Genomic DNA, 17,822 nt, shown 5'->3' with positions numbered 1-17,822 from the left:
GTGTGTGTGTGTGTCACTGGGAAGACACTAAGTCTTCTTTATTGAGCTGAGTGTTTGCGTCTCCAGGAGTTAACAGACGAATGTTTGCACTCGGAGTTTGTCGTCACGTTTCGTCCCTTGTGTTGGTTTCATCCTGACCGACATCCGTTCATGACCGCAACCTTTCATCTCTTCGGTTAACACTCCTACCACGGTGATTCCCAACTCGTTTGCCCTGCTCATGTCCATCCGTCTCAGCCCAGACGTTGCTTTGCTCGCTGAGGGGACTCCATTCCTTTCAAAACAATGAGGCTGGTCACTGAGTTGCTGAAGACACTGCGAGGTTTGAGATCAGGGGCCTTGAGGGGGGCGGAGCTAAACCCAGGACCGGAGCAGGGACTACCTGAAAGCACATGAGCCTGTAGCAGCAATCCTTTGGGAGTTGAAGTACACTCTGACATAGAAGCACATTAGGTTTTCAAGGTGCAAACGTTCAGTCCTGACGTTTCTTCTGGGATGGAAAGTAAACGTGGACGTTCCTTCAGCCACGTTGTCCTCATATTTGCAAGTGGAATTTATTTCCAGCTGCTCTGTGTTTCTGGTTGTGGAGCACCACTATCAGGCAGAAGCTGTACAGGGTGCTTGTACTTGTACTCGTACTCAGATCAAGATCTCCAATATCACCTGGAGTCGTCTGTCAGCGACCTCGCCCCCAGGTGACGTGAGACAAGAGATCAGGAGTGGTGATCCTGGTTTGGAGATTCTTTACTAGTAATGAGAATGACTAAAGTAAGACTGACTGGACTGTGGTATCAGTGCGTCCTGCTCTCTGGTCTTTATTGAAACGGCTTTCAGAGGGTACCGTTTGGAACGGCCCGGCCTCCATGTCAACACAACTTTTCTACCACTGCTTGTCTTCCATCGTTGCTATTGCACTTTTGCTTCAACCTGGTTAAAGCTTGACTTTGTTGAATGACAGAGCCTCATTTACTTTTATTCTGGGATGCTTCATCAGAATTTTAACTCTGAGGACAATCACAGCAGTAGAGTTGCACTTTTGACAATATATTTGATGTCTGCAGTCATTTTTAAGTGCTTTGAGAAGGAAAATCGAATGGAAACTCAAATTTTCTTTTTTTTTTAATTCAAATCACCCGGCCCTAATGTCATGTTAATCTAACATCTGCCCCAAAGCACAGAGTCTCAGAGAAATGAGTTTTATAACCACAGCGGATGGTTTTCAGTATGATTCTACACAATCAGTTGAGCAGAAAACAACATGCAGCCTCTGTTAAGATATTAAAGAATCTCAAAGTACGGAAAAAGACGGGGCGAGAGGAAGACTCCACCTCTGAGTTCTTGGTCTTGCTGCTCTTCAGTCGGAGGAGGGGATGAAGAGGGAGGCTGAACAGATGCTGCCCACATTTGGACCCAATAACTGAGACCCAGCATCAAACACTGAGCAAAGACAAAAAGCCTGCCCCCCCCCCCCCCCCCCCCCCCCCCCCCCTCTTCTGCTTCCTCTCCTCACCCTCTTTTCATTTTTCTCTCTTTTGTTTCCGTTTACTGTCTTTTTCATCTGCGTCCAGCTTTTATCATTTCATTGCGTTGTGTTTGTTGTTGTTTCCACTCACGCCTCTGGTGCGTTTACCAACCAACCCTTCAGTGCTTCCACCGCCGTCAACCCACCGACTCCACTCAGCAACTCAAGCGTCGTGAAGGAAACGTGTTTCTTTTCATATCCGTGTCCGTCCACAATCGTGATCCAGCTTTTCTTCTTCTAATCTTTTGTGCTGAAACATTTAAGAACCGTGATGACCTTTCTTTTGAAGTTCAGTGACGGAACCCGACTGTTCTTCTCTCGTAAACACTTCAGTTTCTCCTTTATTCCATTCTAATAATTCATTTACATGCAAAAAAAACCACTTAGTTGAGTTGAGCTGTGTCATTTTAATGTGATGTATCGTGACGTATAGCAGCTATAGTAAAAAAAAAGAAATCACGGTGATCCACAAAGGAAGTCGTGACATGAAACCCTCTTCTCCTGCCAACTTGTCATCATCTGCTATCAGCAGAAAGGTTTTTCACACAGTCACAACTCAGATTCAGTCAGTCGGCAATGAAGTTTGTGTAAATAAAGCAAGAACGTCCTTGTTCGGAGGAGGTGAGCTTGATACGAAGAAGAAGGGTTTTGTGCTTTTTTCCAAGAGATTGGCTCCGTTGAAATCAGAGGCCTTGAGAGGTTTGGTGACAATTCAATAAACGATCAGGACGAAGCTTCCACTGTCCGTTAGCGGCAGTGTTCCAGCACCGCCTTGTGTCGCCGGGCGAAAGTGAGCATGTGTGTGACGCATCATGTGATTCGGATGATGATGATGATGATGGAAGCATTGAAGCAAAGTACCTTCTTCAATTATGCTTCTAATTTTATATTGACGTACAACTTTAGGAGGTAAAGACTACCAGCTGAAAGGTGTGTGTGCATGTGTGTGTGCATGTGTGTGTGTGTGTGTGTGTGTGTGTGTGTGTGTGTGTGTGTGTGTGTGTGTGTGTGCGTGTGTGTGTGTGTGTGTCGGCAGCGCCATGAGGAATCAGTTTTCACTGGAATGCGTCTGTATTCTGCCGAGCTGCTGCCCGGGGCTGGGCAGAACAAAGCTTTGATGAAATCTGTGATGTTTCATGTTCTGTGAAGATTCACTGGATCAGTCATGCGTTACACAATCTCCTCCTCTGAACTCTATCAGGCCTTCCACTGCGCTCCACATCGTCATTCCACCCTCTGGTTTCTGTTGGAGGGAGCGCGGCAGGTTGGGTGTGTCTGGACTTGTTGCTGTCTATAAACAGACCTGGAGGTGTAGCCACATTGGACGGTTTCCATTAGGGTACTGATTTATCATCCCTCCCTTGTTCCATTGACTCGGGGTAGAAAAATCTAAACATGACAAGTCAACTCTGACAGAACTCACTGTCTTCTGCTCCAGGTGTCATCATTACAAACCCAGTTGAAATTGTACTTGTTTTTCAGATCTCATTCAAATATATTGTATTTCTTTATCCAAGCATCAAAGCAAACAATTAAAGTTGTGGTCCTTTATAGATTAATATGTAGTCATTTTACTGGTGCGATCCACTTGAGATCAAGTTGTATTTCTCCTGAACTATTGACAGAGAATTAGTGAAAATGGCTTCACTGCTTCGACTGTTCATGTCTCATGTTTCTACCAGAAACCTTGGATTTGGTTGGTTTGCTTTGCTGCATTTCTGTTGACTTGAACAGGTAAGGAAGTTATCTCCTGACTGTTCTGTAATAAGAAGATGAAACCACTTCAGTTCTTCTCTTTTTCACTTCGACTATCACTCTTTCTGTGTTGTACATCAACGGTTTGTCTGTATGGCTTCCATCACTGAGCATTACGCTGGTAATGTGATTTTCAGTTTGATACATCAAAATATAACCCTTTACAACCAGATGTCCCTCCAAAATATGATTTTTGTGAACTGGAAGCTGAGCTTAGCGAGCAAACTGAGCTGTACTGTTAGGATTAGAATCCTAGTCTGCAGACTCGCTATGAAATGAATCCAACTTTCAACAAGAAATCCATACAGTGTGTGTGCATGCATCGTTGGCCTTAGTGGAGGACGAGGCATTGGAGGATTGTTCTTTTGTGGAAACATTGGGCTGTGACGTGAACCCAAAGTCAATGTTACCTTGAAAACAAACAGTGGTGCCACTAAAGCCTTTCTGTTTCAGACAAACAGAGAAATCAAGTGTTTATAGTTGCTAACGTGACGAGCTGAGCGTTCTTTACATTTAACACCGAGTGACTGAATCACGGCTTCATATTGACATCAGCTGCAGACACGTTATGAAAAAGATCTGCCTAATGAAGGTCATCAACCGTGTGTGTGTGTGTGTGTGTGTGTGTGTGTGTGTGTGTGTGGTGTGTGTGTGTGTGTGTGTGTGTGTGTGTGTGTGTGTGTGTGTGTGTGTGTGTGTGTGTACACTTCAGGAAATGGGGTGGTTGTTGTGTCTCCCTGCATTGTGGAGGCTGGAACACACTCCTGCACCTGTTCCCGTCCGTCTGTAACGCACACCCTCGCCTCCGCCGCCGCCGCACTTCCACACACATCTCAGCCTTTCAGCGCCGTGGTCAGTGGGAAAATATGTCTGCACCACAGGAGACATAAATCTAAATACTTTCAACAGGAACGATCCAAGCCTGTGTGTGTGTGCGTGTGTGTGTGTGTGTGTGTGTGTGTGTGTGTGTGTGTGTGTGTGTGTGTGTGTGTGTGTGTGTGTGTGTGTGTGTGTGTGTGTGTGAAGAGGTGGAAGTGGAAGAAGTGGAGGAGGTAGAGGAACTGGAGGAAGTGAAGGAGGTGGAGGAAGTGAAGAAGTTTGAGCTGAAGGTCGTCCATAGATCACGTGTGTCAGCTTGGGTTTGGACAGTTTGCGAAGCCAGTTGCATTGTGGGAAGCAGCAGAGTTTGGCAGTTGGAATCGTGCTTGTGTGTGCGTGTGTGTGTGTGTGTGTGTGTGTGTGTGTGTGTGTGTGTGTGTGTGTGTGTGTGTGTGTGTGTGTGTGTGTGTGTGTGTGTGTGTGTGTGTGTGTGATGTGGGTGGATGCTTCCTGACCTCAGTGTTCGATTCCCACATTCTCACACACGTTTCCTGCCATGTTGTTATTTGTGCAGCTCGCCGTTCCCTGGAAGCACCGAGCTTCTCAAAGTTGTCTGACGTGTGCAAGATAGAAACAAGTTTGGACTTTTTTTACTCTTCCAGTTTTTTTTTGTGTTTATTTTTAATAGTCACTGAACTATTTTGACAGCTGCTCTGCTCATAGTAAACTCCTTGAGTGCCGCAGCAGCATCGCCTGTTGGTCTCACTGCTCCGACCAGGGGCTAATGCTAGCGCTGCTACGTGCACACATTACGTCACTTCCTGTCTGGATGGCCTGTTGGCGCTCAATACAGAACCATGATAGCACTGACCAACATGAACTCTGGTGTCAGTTTTAAATATCCAGATTTTAACTTCTGTCTTCCCCTTCCATCCTCCATCGTCTCCTTCTGTCCACTATCATCTCCTCTATCGTCTCTTTCTGTCCTCCGTGGTGGCCAGCTGGTAAAAGTTTTCAGCAGAACCTGGATGAAGCGGTAGCAGAAGACACACATGCGGTGGTTGTTGATTTGTTTGCTGGTGCAGTTGTAGTGAAGGAAGAGTTGACGACAGCCGAGGCTGTGGAGGCTTGAGCTGCAGGCGGCATAACTTCTGCTTTGATCTGCTGGTTATTAAAGTTTGAGAGGAGGCTGGGTCTTTCATCCCCTGGATATTAAAAGAGTCTGAAGGACCAGGAACCTCCTGCTCAGTGGAGGAGCTTCTCTTTACCTCTGGAGTGAAAGGGAGGACACCATTGAAAACAATGTTTGTTCTGGAGCTTGTGTCTCAGAATGGCCAAAACATTATGTTCATCCAACACTCTGTTAGCGTCTCCTGTCCTTTCTAGAAGTGACTCCTGTCCTTTCTAGAAGCATCTCCTGTCCTTTCTAGAAGTGACTCCTGTCCTTTCTAGAAGCATCTCCTGTCCTTTCTAGAATCGTCTCCTGTCCTTTCTAGAAGCATCTCCTGTCCTTTCTAGAAGTGACTCCTGTCCTTTCTAGAAGCGTCTCTTGTCCTTTCTAGAAGTGTCTCCTGTCCTTTCTAGAAGCGTCTCCTGTCCTTTCTAGAAGTGACTCCTGTCCTTTCTAGAAGGGTCTCCTGTCCTTTCTAGAAGTGACTCCTGTCCTTTCTAGAAGCATCTCCTGTCCTTTCTAGAAGCGTCTCCTGTTCTTTCTAGAAGCGTCTCCTGTTCTTTCTAGAAGCGTCTCCTGTCCTTTCTAGAAGCGTCTCCTGTCCTTTCTAGAAGCGTCTCCTGTCCTTTCTAGAAGCGACTCCTGTCCTTTCAAGAAGCGTCTCCTGTCCTTTCTAGAAGCGTCTCCTGTCCTTTCTCGAAGGGTTTCCTGTCCTTTCTAGAAGCGTCTCCTGTCCTTTCTAGAAGTGACTCCTGTCCTTTCACGAAGTGACTCCTGTCCTTTCTAGAAGCGTCTCCTGTCCTTTCTAGAAGCGTCTCCTGTTCTTTCTAGAAGCGTCTCCTGTCCTTTCTAGAAGCGTCTCCTGTCCTTTCTAGAATCGTCTCCTGTCCTTTCTAGAAGCGTCTCCTGTCCTTTCTAGAAGTGACTCCTGTCCTTTCTAGAAGGGTCTCCTGTCCTTTCTAGAAGTGACTCCTGTCCTTTCTAGAAGGGTCTCCTGTCCTTTCTAGAAGTGACTCCTGTCCTTTCTAGAAGCCTCTCCTGTCCTTTCTAGAAGCGTCTCCTGTCCTTTCTAGAAGCGTCTCCTGTCCTTTCTAGAAGCGTCTCCTGTCCTTTCTAGAAGCGTCTCCTGTCCTTTCTAGAAGCGTCTCCTGTCCTTTCTAGAAGTGACTCCTGTCCTTTCTAGAAGGGTCTCCTGTCCTTTCTAGAAGTGACTCCTGTCCTTTCTAGAAGCATCTCCTGTCCTTTCTAGAAGTGACTCCTGTCCTTTCTAGAAGCATATCCTGTCCTTTCTAGAAGCGTCTCCTGTTCTTTCTAGAAGCGTCTCCTGTCCTTTCTAGAAGCGTCTCCTGTCCTTTCTAGAAGCGTCTCCTGTCCTTTCTAGAAGTGAATCCTGTCCTTTCAAGAAGCGTCTCCTGTCCTTTCTAGAAGCGTCTCCTGTCCTTTCTAGAAGGGTCTCCTGTCCTTTCTAGAAGTGACTCCTGTCCTTTCAAGAAGTGACTCCTGTCCTTTCTAGAAGGGTCTCCTGTCCTTTCTAGAAGCGTCTCCTGTCCTTTCTAGAAGGGTCTCCTGTCCTTTCTAGAAGCGTCTGCTGTCGTTTCCTTTGCTCAGTGAGACGACCTCAGCATGGAGGTGATGTCCAACACAAATGGTCCTAACCATTGATGAGTCCATATTTTATTGATGTGAGGCTCTTTTACCTCGATTACTGTTTCTAATGCGTTCGTCTCAATGTACCTGCGATTGTTTGACGGAAGTCAGACGTTGAAGCAGAAGCTTTGAATCAAGCAAGAAGACATAAGTAATGAGTTCCATGAGTGTTTGGTTTGAAACTGTTTGAGGCTGTTTTCTGTTTTGAATCATTTCTCTCAGGGAGTGTGGGAAGTAAGATGATGTTCTCTTATTCTTATTTTATAATGCCCCCAAGTCTTTTCTTTTCTTCTCTTTCTTTTGTTCCTTCTCTGTTTTATCATCAGATTACTTTTTTTTAACCACATCTGGGTTCCATCCTTATGCAAATGTTGCGGCGTTAACAAAGCGGCCGTGTGTTTTGGTCGGGGTGGAGGTAGATTATGTATAGCGGCGGAGATTTTTCTTTTCATGTGAATCAGTGGGAGACGTGAAGCCGAGACGAGCACTTTCAACAGCTGCTCCAGTGTTTGCGTCATGCAGCGTCATGGCTGAGTATTCGCACGCTATGCTGCACACACCGTCAGGCATGCTTTTGCAGGGGGAAGAGCACCAGCCCCCCCCCCCCCCCCCCCACCAGAACCACCCCCCCCTCCCCAGAGCACCAGAACCACCCCCCCTCCCCAGAGCACCAGAATCACCCCCCCTCCCCAGAGCACCAGCCCCCCCAGCCAGAACCTGCACAGACAGAAATGTGTGGACGTGTATCTTTTTGAATAAATGTTTTACATAATTAAGGTACCTACAAGTTAAATTTTTTTTAACAACAGGTTTTTCTTTGTTTAGTTTTAAAAGGTTTTTTAATATCGGAAATTAACAAGTCTTTTACAGACTGGTTTTTCAATTGTAATAAAAAAAAAAAAACGTATTTTTCTGACTACTAATTCTAAACTTTAAAAACCTGTAAATGAACAAAACACACTTGTTGGTTTGTTTCTTTGTTTGGAAAAATAAGCTTAATAATAATAATAATTACATGATCAAATATGAAATTAATTTAAACTCTAGTTCTCTGTTATAGAACTTGTTAAAATAGTTTTTAATTCCCTTTTACATTCCAAATGTTTGATTCAGCAAGTGTGTAACGACAGCGGCCCTTTTTTCGTTTTATTGAAACAAATAAATAGAATATATACCTGTATGTATAATTTATTGATAAGTGAATGTGAATCTGTCATTACTATTTAGCTTTTTCTCTAAACTTCTTTGATTGGTTTTTTAATTATTATTATTATTGAAACACAAAAGAGATGAAAACTTGTTAGATAAATGTAAAATCTTTTATCTTAGAGTTCAGAAGTGACCGACTCCACAGGAACAATTCAACAACATTGGAGGTTGATGTGTAATGTGTAATCTCAAAACATTTAGAAGACAATAGAAATCTTATTTATCTTCCATTCATCTGATTTATGACACAAAAAAAGCATGTGTCAGGGAGGAAGTTTGCAGTTTGCTTTAAGCTGCATGTTGAAGAGTAAAGATGACGTGAACGAGCCTCCCGCTGCGTTGCAGAGGAAAAACGAGTAAATGGAAGCTTTGATTGTGACGTTGTGTGTGTGTGTGTGTGTGTGTGTGTGTGTGTGTGTGTGTTGCAGGTGTACGCTCCGTCTGCCAGCACAGCCGACTACAACCGGGACTCGCCGGGTTACCCCTCCTCTAAACCCCCCAGCGCCGGCTTCCCCAGCTCCTTCTTCATGCCAGGTACACACACACACACACACACACACACACACACACACAGCCCACTGGCTGACGAGTGTAAGCGGTGATAACAGGGTTGTTCAGGGGTGATGTGGTCCTGGTAAGTTTTCTTCAGATGCTGAAGAGCTTCAGACTCTTCATCTTTAAGCCCCGCCCACACCAGCCAAAATGTTTTTTTTCTCTCTCCCCCCCAAAAAATTCCGTTCACCCGTCACTATGAACATGGCTCAACATGAGGCGTCAGGGCATGTAGTACACATACCAGGCCTTTAGGGGCGCTGTGACTCACCAAACACCAAAAACACAGAAGAAGACAGAGCACATAGAGATTTAGAAGTAGACGGCTGCTCATAGGCTTGTGGGCGGCCTCTTAATGTGGCCTGACACCAAGTGTGAGGGCTGAAATGGTACCAAGTCTCCTCAAAGTGTGAATGAATGGTATGGGAACAAATCAAGGCCATTTCGAGACGTTAGCGTGGTTGAGCATCATCTCTGCACCTCTGAACCACGTTGAAATAACATCATTTAACCACAGTCAGCACCAATCTGAACAAGTTGATCGTCACTTCAAATCTATTGTGGAAGTGACGACGCCAGCAAAACGTCTTCATTACTTGAAGTCTTGATTCGATTCCAAACGTGACGCCAGTCGCAAAGTGAGCCACAGACAAATGCAGGTTTACTTCTAAATGTAGATTGCGTTTGTTTCTGGCTACTGTGGTGCTCCAAACTCACACATTCTACATCCCAGCCGTTCCGCTCTTCAACCCCAGCCACTTTTATGGATTACCATAATGATAAAATATAAAGCCTTGTGATTCGTACAAAAATCTACTTCTGAATTGGAGTTTTGAGTCTGGACTAAAGGTGAATACTTTGGGTAGAAGCCTCTATTCACAGTGGATGTTTCTCCTGTTGTGATGATTCAAACCTCTCGACCTGATCAGGAGCCCTCAAAACTGCTGAATACTAATCAGTACTCTTCCTGTCACCTCCATCGAACTACACATCCAGTTCCATCGAAAGAGAGTTTCATCTTGTCCAGGATTATTTAGCTGATGTTCAATCCAGTCAAATAAATGATTAGTGTTTATGTACAGTAATTAATGGTCATTGAAGAACTTCATGTGTAGAAACACTCACCTCTCTGACAGATCGCCTACTACTTCTGTTTCTTCAACTAACCACCACCATTTCCCCAATACTGAAGGAATCTGTCTTTTTTTGTGTGTGTGTGGTTTATAGAAAAACGTCCTAACGTCATTTTAATTGTGAGCAGATCTGCCCACTAATGAGTGTTCACAGTCAATGTCCATTTCTCTTGGTGCCTTGGTGGGTCTTGAGGCCCTATCCATCTCACCAACCTGTTTTCACACTGGAAGAGGAAAGAATCTCCTTCTCGTTCTGCTGACACACGTCTGACGGCTGGAGAGTGTTTCCAGCCTGTGTATTGATTTCCTTAAGGACCGGTTTAAATACTTCTCCTTCATGTAAATACAGAGCACACACAACCAAAGAAGGTAACGACGCAGCCCCGCAAGTCTTATTGTTCCCTCATAGATTTGCATTAACCGGGTTATTCCTGAATCCGTAACCCAAAGAAGGAGAAGCAGGTGTCCCACTTTCATGGCTGTTTATTGAAAACCAGGTTACGGCACAAAGTGGGTCAGATGACTAAACTGCATCGAGACAAGCTGAGACAGAAACCGACTTCTCATCACATGTTTAGATGATCGGTCCAGTCAGGCGGAGCCGTCCAGCTCCGGGTTTAGCAGGATGGACAAAATGACGACGTCTCCTCATTGTGGATATCAGGACACTTGTGAGCTCCTCTGCTTAAACGCACTTGGCCACACGCAGCAGAGGTGACGACAACTGAAGCGGCTGTGTTGGTTCAGTGATTGAGTCGAGCTTCAGCAGACGTTCTGATCCAGTATGGGGTTATATTTGTGCCAAAATTCTGAGCGAGCGATGGGAAAATTTGAGCGCAAAAAAATTAATTGTGCAAGCACACTAATAACATTTTGAGGAAATATTTAAATTGCGCAAAGACAAACTTGAGATTGCTCAAAAATCATTTCTGCGCTCAGATTCTTCCTCTGCGCGCTCAACCTCTCTCTCTCTCGCGCTCAACCTCTCTCTCTCGCTCGCTCAACCTCTCTCTCTCTCGCGCTCAACCTCTCTCTCTCTCGCTCGCTCAAATCTCTCCACCTCCGCTCAAGTCCTGCTGTGCGCTCGCTCAAAATGTGTAAAGCCCAAATGTGACAGACACAGTTGTCCACCAATCACAGAAATTTGGGGCGGGCCTTGAATTCTGATTGGTTACTTCGGTTTCTGGAAGTGCCTCATAACCAACGAAGAAGAAAAAGAAGAGGGAAAAACAAACAGAAGGGAAAACAGAAATAAGGAAAACTAAAGATAATGATCCTGGATTACAACATGTTTTCCCCCGCAGTTTGTTTTTCCCTCTTCTTCTTCTTCTTCTTCGTTGGTTATGAGGCACTTCCAGAAACCGAAGCAACCAATCAGAATTCAACACCCGCCCCAAATTTCTGTGATTGGTGGACAACCGTGTCTGTCACATTTGGGCTTTGCACATTTTGAGCGAGCGCACAGCAGAACTTGAGCGGACGTGGAGAGATTTGAGCGAGCGAGAGAGAGAGAGGTTGAGCGCGAGAGAGAGAGAGGTTGAGCGCGAGAGAGAGAGAGGTTGAGCGCGAGAGAGAGAGAGGTTGAGCGCGAGAGAGAGAGAGGTTGAGCGCGAGAGAGAGGTTGAGCGAGAGAGAGAGAGAGAGAGGTTGAGCGAGAGAGAGAGAGAGAGGTTGAGCGCGCAGAGGAAGAATCTGAGCGCAGAAATTATTTTTGAGCAATCTCAAGTTTGTCTTTGCGCAATTTAAATATTTCCTCAAAATGTTATTAGTGTGCTTGCACAATTAATTTTTTTGCGCTCAAATTTTCTCATCGCTCGCTCAGAATTTTGGCACAAATATAACCCCATAATCCAGTCTGCCGACAAAAAGAGCCGGCCCTGCTCATTCCGCAAAACCACAGCAAGCAGAAAGGATCACTAATAATTGTGACACATGTCATCCCTCTTCTTTTAGATTGCAGTAATGCCAATTTGGCAGTTAGATGACAGAACAATGTTAGCATGGCATGGCATGAGGCACAGCCCCGTGGAATATTGACAAACCTTCAGAAACGTTTTTAACAGTCAAGGATATACCGCTATTATACAGCTGCAGGTGATATAAAGTCCCAATTCATGACCCACTTGCATCATGTGCCAAGTCCAAAGATGCAGGAGGACCATCATGACCGTTGGTCATCTGTGTGTTTCCATAGCGACGAGGTCAGCATCATCTGCGTATGTGTGGAAAACGATTAAAAAAAAAAAAAACAGCTACCCAGTGGCTTCAGTCTATTACTTCAAACAATCTTTAGACTCAAGGTTGATTCAATCTGATTAGTTCTTTGTCGACAATGCAGGTTTTACAATATGAGGTGAAACACATCATGTCTGTAGTCATGTCTGTTCAAATGAACCAGGAGTTTCTAGTATTGTGACGCCATGGCTTCAATATCTCTGTTAACTTCTGTGGTATTTTTGAAATGTCTGGTTGGTTTTATAAGACAATTCTGTTTAATACATTTTGCTCGCCAGCATCAGTGGTATTTCATTTAGAAACGTATTTTACTGAGCAAATATACTGAATCGTACATGTGTTACATCACATCATACAAGTGTTTGCGTCGCCCTGCAATAAAACCAGGGTCACAGACAAAATCCACAAAGTGTAGAAAAACAAACAAGGCAACAGTTGTTTGTGAGTTTTGCGTGACGTGTTGTTCTCCTCGTCAGATGGTCACCACAGCGGCGATCCCTGGAGCAGCAGCAGTAGCAGTATGAGCCAGCAGGGTTACCACGGCAGCATGCTGGGGGGCGGGAACTCGTCCCACGGCCCCACGCAGAGCTCCTCCTACTGCGGGATCCACCCGCACGACAGACTGGTGAGCCGCCCTCCGCAGACGCCTCCAACCCCACGTCAGCTCCACTGAACTATTACCATTTAGTATGAAGTCCAAGCTTTTCAGCAACAATCTAGCAAATCTGGCAGTTGTTGTTGTAGTGGTTGTTCTCTGAGCTGTTTTGTGTTAATTATATGGCAGAAACTTAAAGCCTGTTTGATGAAACAAAGACGGCAGTGAGTCAGTCACTTGCCGGCAGAAGGTGATTTTTCAGGACAATGACACAGAAAAACACTCGGATAAAGGAAACCGCAAGCAATGGAGGCTGTGGTGAGGAAAATTGGAATTATGGTTTCAAACAGCAAAAATCAAATCTAGCTCTAGTGACGATAATGAAGACATTAAATAGTACTGTTCATCGTCACAATGTTTTCAATGCGCTGTCTTTTTCCAATTCTCTCCAGTTGGCGGTATTGTGTTTCATTGTGTTGCTGAATGGTTTGAACATCTGGATCTGTCAGATTTGTAAACTCCACGCCTCCCTATGAAGTCGTAAATGTTCAGCTGTCGCCGACCGGTCCTTCTTCCAGAAAAGTTGAAGCTGTGTGAAACGATCCGCCGAGGAAACGTGGTCCTTTTTCTCAATTTTTCCCGTTTTCTGTCTTCCTTCCATGTTTGTGCAGAGCTACCCATCCCACTCGTCTGCAGACATCAGCTCCAGCCTTCCTCCCATGTCCAGCTTCCACAGAGGGGGAGGGGGTGGAGGGGGCGGAGGGGGCGGGGCCAGTCACTACAGCACTGCCTCCTGCACCGCGCCCACCAACGGCACAGACAGCATCATGGGTAAGTGTCAAAACAGAGAACTCCCAAAGATGCAGCAAAGTCCTGCAGGAAGCTAACGCTAACAGGTTAGCGTTTGTCCGGATCCTCGCCACCAAAAACGACAATCTAAATTGTTTTGCGATTATCGAACAAACAGTGCAATCATTGAAAGAAGAAGGCTTATGCTAGCAGCAAACTGTGCTGAATGGCTTGACTTTTAATATGAGCACTGCTTGCTTCCACACCGAGCACACTGTTGATGAAGACGTGAAACAAAACGACCCACGTTCAATGTGACAATGCAACGTCCCAGGAGTCTGCCTCGTCCCACCAAACCACAAGTCAACGTTGCTTCACACATGCTGGGTTAAAGATCATACAGCTTTGACTGAATCTGATTCGTTAAGAAAAATACTGAGTATTGTATTGGTGTGTGGCACTTTCCACATTATTTCACTTTCAGCGGTGCGTCTTCAGCCATTAATTACACACTTAACATCTTGCTGTTGCTACTGTTAGCATAATACTATTGTACATCCCATGCTTGCACAAAAATGGTAATTTTATGTACAAAAGTACAAAGATTAGAAATGTAAGCACAATACTATATATAAGATACTTGCTGATGTAGGGATTTTGTTTCTGGTTCCTGCACTGCTTTCATACTTTGGGATCATGGCTGTTTGTTGTTCGCTCCACTCTGACATGAAGTGTTGTCTATCAGCTCACTGACCATGTGGTAGACACTAAAGACCTATTCAGACTCCACAAGAACAAGAAGAAAGTTACGAAAATGACGTCAAGTTCTTCATCCAGCTCCATATTCTGAAGAAATGTGGCACTGCCGTGTGCTGCGCATATGTGTTCCAGCTCACTGATGACTATCAGTCATATCTTCATCGTGTTTAGCATGTAGCCTTGCTACTGTATGAGCCCTGCAGCTCATTAACATATCAGAGGGTGAACTTACGTGATGCCCCTGAACCCACCACTCAAGGCTGTCAGCTCCTGCGGTTAAAACCAGACCAACATGGCGGCTCGGACACAAACTTTTTCTTTTAATACTGAAACAGTTCAAAGAAATGGATTTCTGAAAACATTTGTGAGAAATAAGCTGAGCAGCTGAAAAGTTAAAATGCTGCTTCACAGACGTGTGACTGCTGTGAGGGGGCGTGGTCTGTTGCGAGGGGGCGTGGTCTGTTGTGAGGGTGTGTGGCCTGCCAGATCAACAGCTTCTTCTCTGAGTATGAACTGGAGCCGGCTGATGTCACCACTGAACTTTTCTTCTTGTTCTTATGGAAGTATGTGGGGCCTTAACAATCTGCACAAGAAGAGCAAAGCTTCTCTTGCATTCAGTGTTTTCAGTTGGCCTCTGTCTGGTGCATAAGAAGCATCACTGGGCGTGGTGGTGCAGGTCGATGTTCCCAGAGGATCTGGTCTCTGTGGCGGTGGGACAGACTGTCATGATGATCTATTAATGCTCCCCGCAATGACAACTAATGCTCATGGAAACCTGAGCTCTGGTTTCCTTTAGTTTCATGACGAAAAGGATATTTCCATGTCTACAAGCAGATCCGCGTTCGCTGCCAGGTCACTCAGGCTGCATGCGCCGATGCTAAAGCATGAAAACGATTCTGCTAGCTTGTTAGCCTGTTGCTCGGAGCAGTTTCCGGTGCCGATGTGATTTGAACTGGTCCCGGGGAATTGAACTGTGGAGTTACTGGGTGTGATTCTGACCTCAGACGCTCAACTCAAAACTTTTGTCAATTCAACAGACTTTTACTTTGACTTTGTCAGTACATTAAAGAGACAGAAAAGACTTTTTGAAATTTGACTTGACACGAGAATGTAAAAGCTCTGCTGTGAATGAACTGTACATGACTGCTCTGATTTATTCTCCTTGTGGTTTCCTCAGATTGTCCAGTGATGATGTGCATGCTCTCACTGATGTCAAGTGTTTTGGATGAATCCTGGAAATTCTGTTAGATTCCAAAAGTTTTGACAAAATAACGAAACGTAACACCTCAAAATGTTTTTAACACATCATTTGAACAATCAGGCAGAAGATCAATGACATTTGACTGTCTGTTCTTGTATAGCTGCGTCAAATCTATTTATTGAAATAACTTGCTTCATATTGATCTTTCATTGTGAATTCTTCTGATCACTAGTCAATGTTAACAGAAAAGTCTTATTAAAATAGATATAAATGAGTGTCGGACTACAAATAGTCAGATTATTTTAAAAAGACATATGGTGACGAAGGTCCTTCACTCTTTCACCTCACTGCCTCAGACAGTGGTCCTTCACTCCTTCACCTCACTGCCTCAGACAGTGGTCCTTCACTCTTTCACCTCACTGCCTCAGACAGTGGTCCTTCACTCTTTCACCTCACTGCCTCAGACAGTGGTCCTTCACTCTTTCACCTCACTGCCTCAGGCAGTGGTCCTTCACTCTTTCACCTCACTGCCTCAGACAGTGGTCCTTCACTCTTTCACCTCACTGCCTCAGACAGTGGTCCTTCACTCTTTCACCTCACTGCCTCAGACAGTGGTCCTTCACTCTTTCACCTCACTGCCTCAGACAGTGGTCCTTCACTCTTTCACCTCACTGCCTCAGACAGTGGTCCTTCACTCCTTCACCTCACTGCCTCAGACAGTGGTCCTTCACTCTTTCACCTCACTGCCTCAGACAGTGGTCCTTCACTCTTTCACCTCACTGCCTCAGACAGTGGTCCTTCACTCTTTCACCTCACTGCCTCAGACAGTGGTCCTTCACTCTTTCACCTCACTGCCTCAGACAGTGGTCCTTCACTCTTTCACCTCACTGCCTCAGGCAGTGGTCCTTCACTCTTTCACCTCACTGCCTCAGACAGTGGTCCTACACTCTTTCACCTCACTGCCTCAGACAGTGGTCCTTCACTCCTTCACCTCACTGCCTCAGACAGTGGTCCTACACTCTTTCACCTCACTGCCTCAGACAGTGGTCCTTCACTCTTTCACCTCACTGCCTCAGACAGTGGTCCTACACTCTTTCACCTCACTGCCTCAGACAGTGGTCCTACACTCTTTCACCTCACTGCCTCAGACAGTGCTCCTTCACTCCTTCACCTCACTGCCTCAGACAGTGGTCCTTCACTCCTTCACCTCACTGCCTCAGACAGTGGTCCTACACTCTTTCCCCTCACTGCCTCAGACAGTGGTCCTACACTCTTTCACCTCACTGCCTCAGACAGTGGTTCTTCACCCCTTCACTTCACCACAGTGGTCCTTCACTCCTTCACCTCACTGCCTCAGGCAATGGTCCTACACTCTTTCACCTCACTGCCTCAGACAGTGGCCCTTCACCCCTTCACTTCACTGCCTCAGGCAATGGTCCTACACTCTTTCACCTCACTGCCTCAGACAGTGGTCCTTCACCCCTTCACTTCACCACAGTGGTCCTTCACTCCTTCACCTCACTGCCTCAGTCAGTGGTCCTTCACTCCTTCACCTCACTGCCTCGGACAGTGGTCCTCCACTCTTTCACCTCACTGCCTCAGACAATGGTTCTTCACCCCTTCACTTCACCACAGTGGTCCTTCACTCTTTCACCTCACTGCCACAAACAGTGGTCCTTCACTCCTTCACCTCACTGTCACAGACAATGGTCCTTCACTCCTTCACCTCACTACCACAGACAATGGTCCTTCACTCCTTCACCTCACTACCACAGACAATGGTCCTTCACTCCTTCATCTCACTGCCACAGACAGTGGTAGTTATTCAGTTAACGTTAAATAATCAGGTCAACACAACAACTGAATGACACTGAAGCCACACCGCTCACACTCATGGTTCTAAAAACCCTGAACTTCCACCAAATTAATAATTTTGTGGCGGTGGCAGACGGACGACTCGTAACACGGAGAGGGTGCTGGTCAATTCCAGGTGGACAGACTTTCTGGGTCAGAAAGGAGTCCCCGCCTTCTGTCCCCTCCTCACGAGTTCAAGTCCTAATCGGTGCATTGATTGATTTAGATCTGTTAAGTTATTTTAAAACACCCCTATGAACATACACCAGAGGAGAGAAGTGACGTCCCCCTGTTTGGCGCAGCCGGGGCCTCACCCTGGAGCCAGGCCCGGGGTTGAGACTCGTCTGCGAGCGCCTGGTGGCCAGGCTCTTGACCCGGCTGGGCTCAGCCCGAAGGGACGATGCGGGCCTCTCCTCCTTGTCCTCCTGTGTGCCCACCACCCACAGAGGCTACTGTAGGGGTCGGGTGCATTGTGGATTGGGTGGCAGTTGACGGCAGGGGCCTCGACGACCCGATCCCCGGACACAGAATCTGGTTTTCGGGACATGGAATGTGACCTCGCTGGGGGGGAAGGAGCCCGA

The 17,822-nt window shown here is 46.0% G+C and overlaps 1 protein-coding gene across 3 annotated transcripts in view; it reads left to right on the top strand.

Moving 5' to 3' along the window:
- tcf4 (transcription factor 4) overlaps positions 1–17,822 on the top strand; it is a gene marked incomplete at its 5' end in the record, with an annotated part of 300,703 nt that overhangs the window by 224,607 nt on the left and 58,274 nt on the right. For all 3 annotated transcript variants that reach the window (XM_080510102.1, XM_080510103.1, XM_080510104.1), the window contains 3 exons: positions 8,552–8,657; positions 12,520–12,668; positions 13,310–13,469. In XM_080510102.1, coding sequence (XP_080366228.1) covers positions 8,552–8,657; positions 12,520–12,668; positions 13,310–13,469 — 415 coding nt within the window. The remainder of the gene's footprint in view (positions 1–8,551; positions 8,658–12,519; positions 12,669–13,309; positions 13,470–17,822) is intronic.

Source organism: Blennius ocellaris (assembly GCF_963422515.1).
Source record: "Blennius ocellaris genome assembly, chromosome: 15".
Classification (NCBI taxonomy): Eukaryota; Metazoa; Chordata; class Actinopteri; order Blenniiformes; family Blenniidae; genus Blennius; species Blennius ocellaris.
Note: the sequence above shows the minus strand (reverse complement) of the source record. Positions and strands in the feature narration are given on the sequence as shown.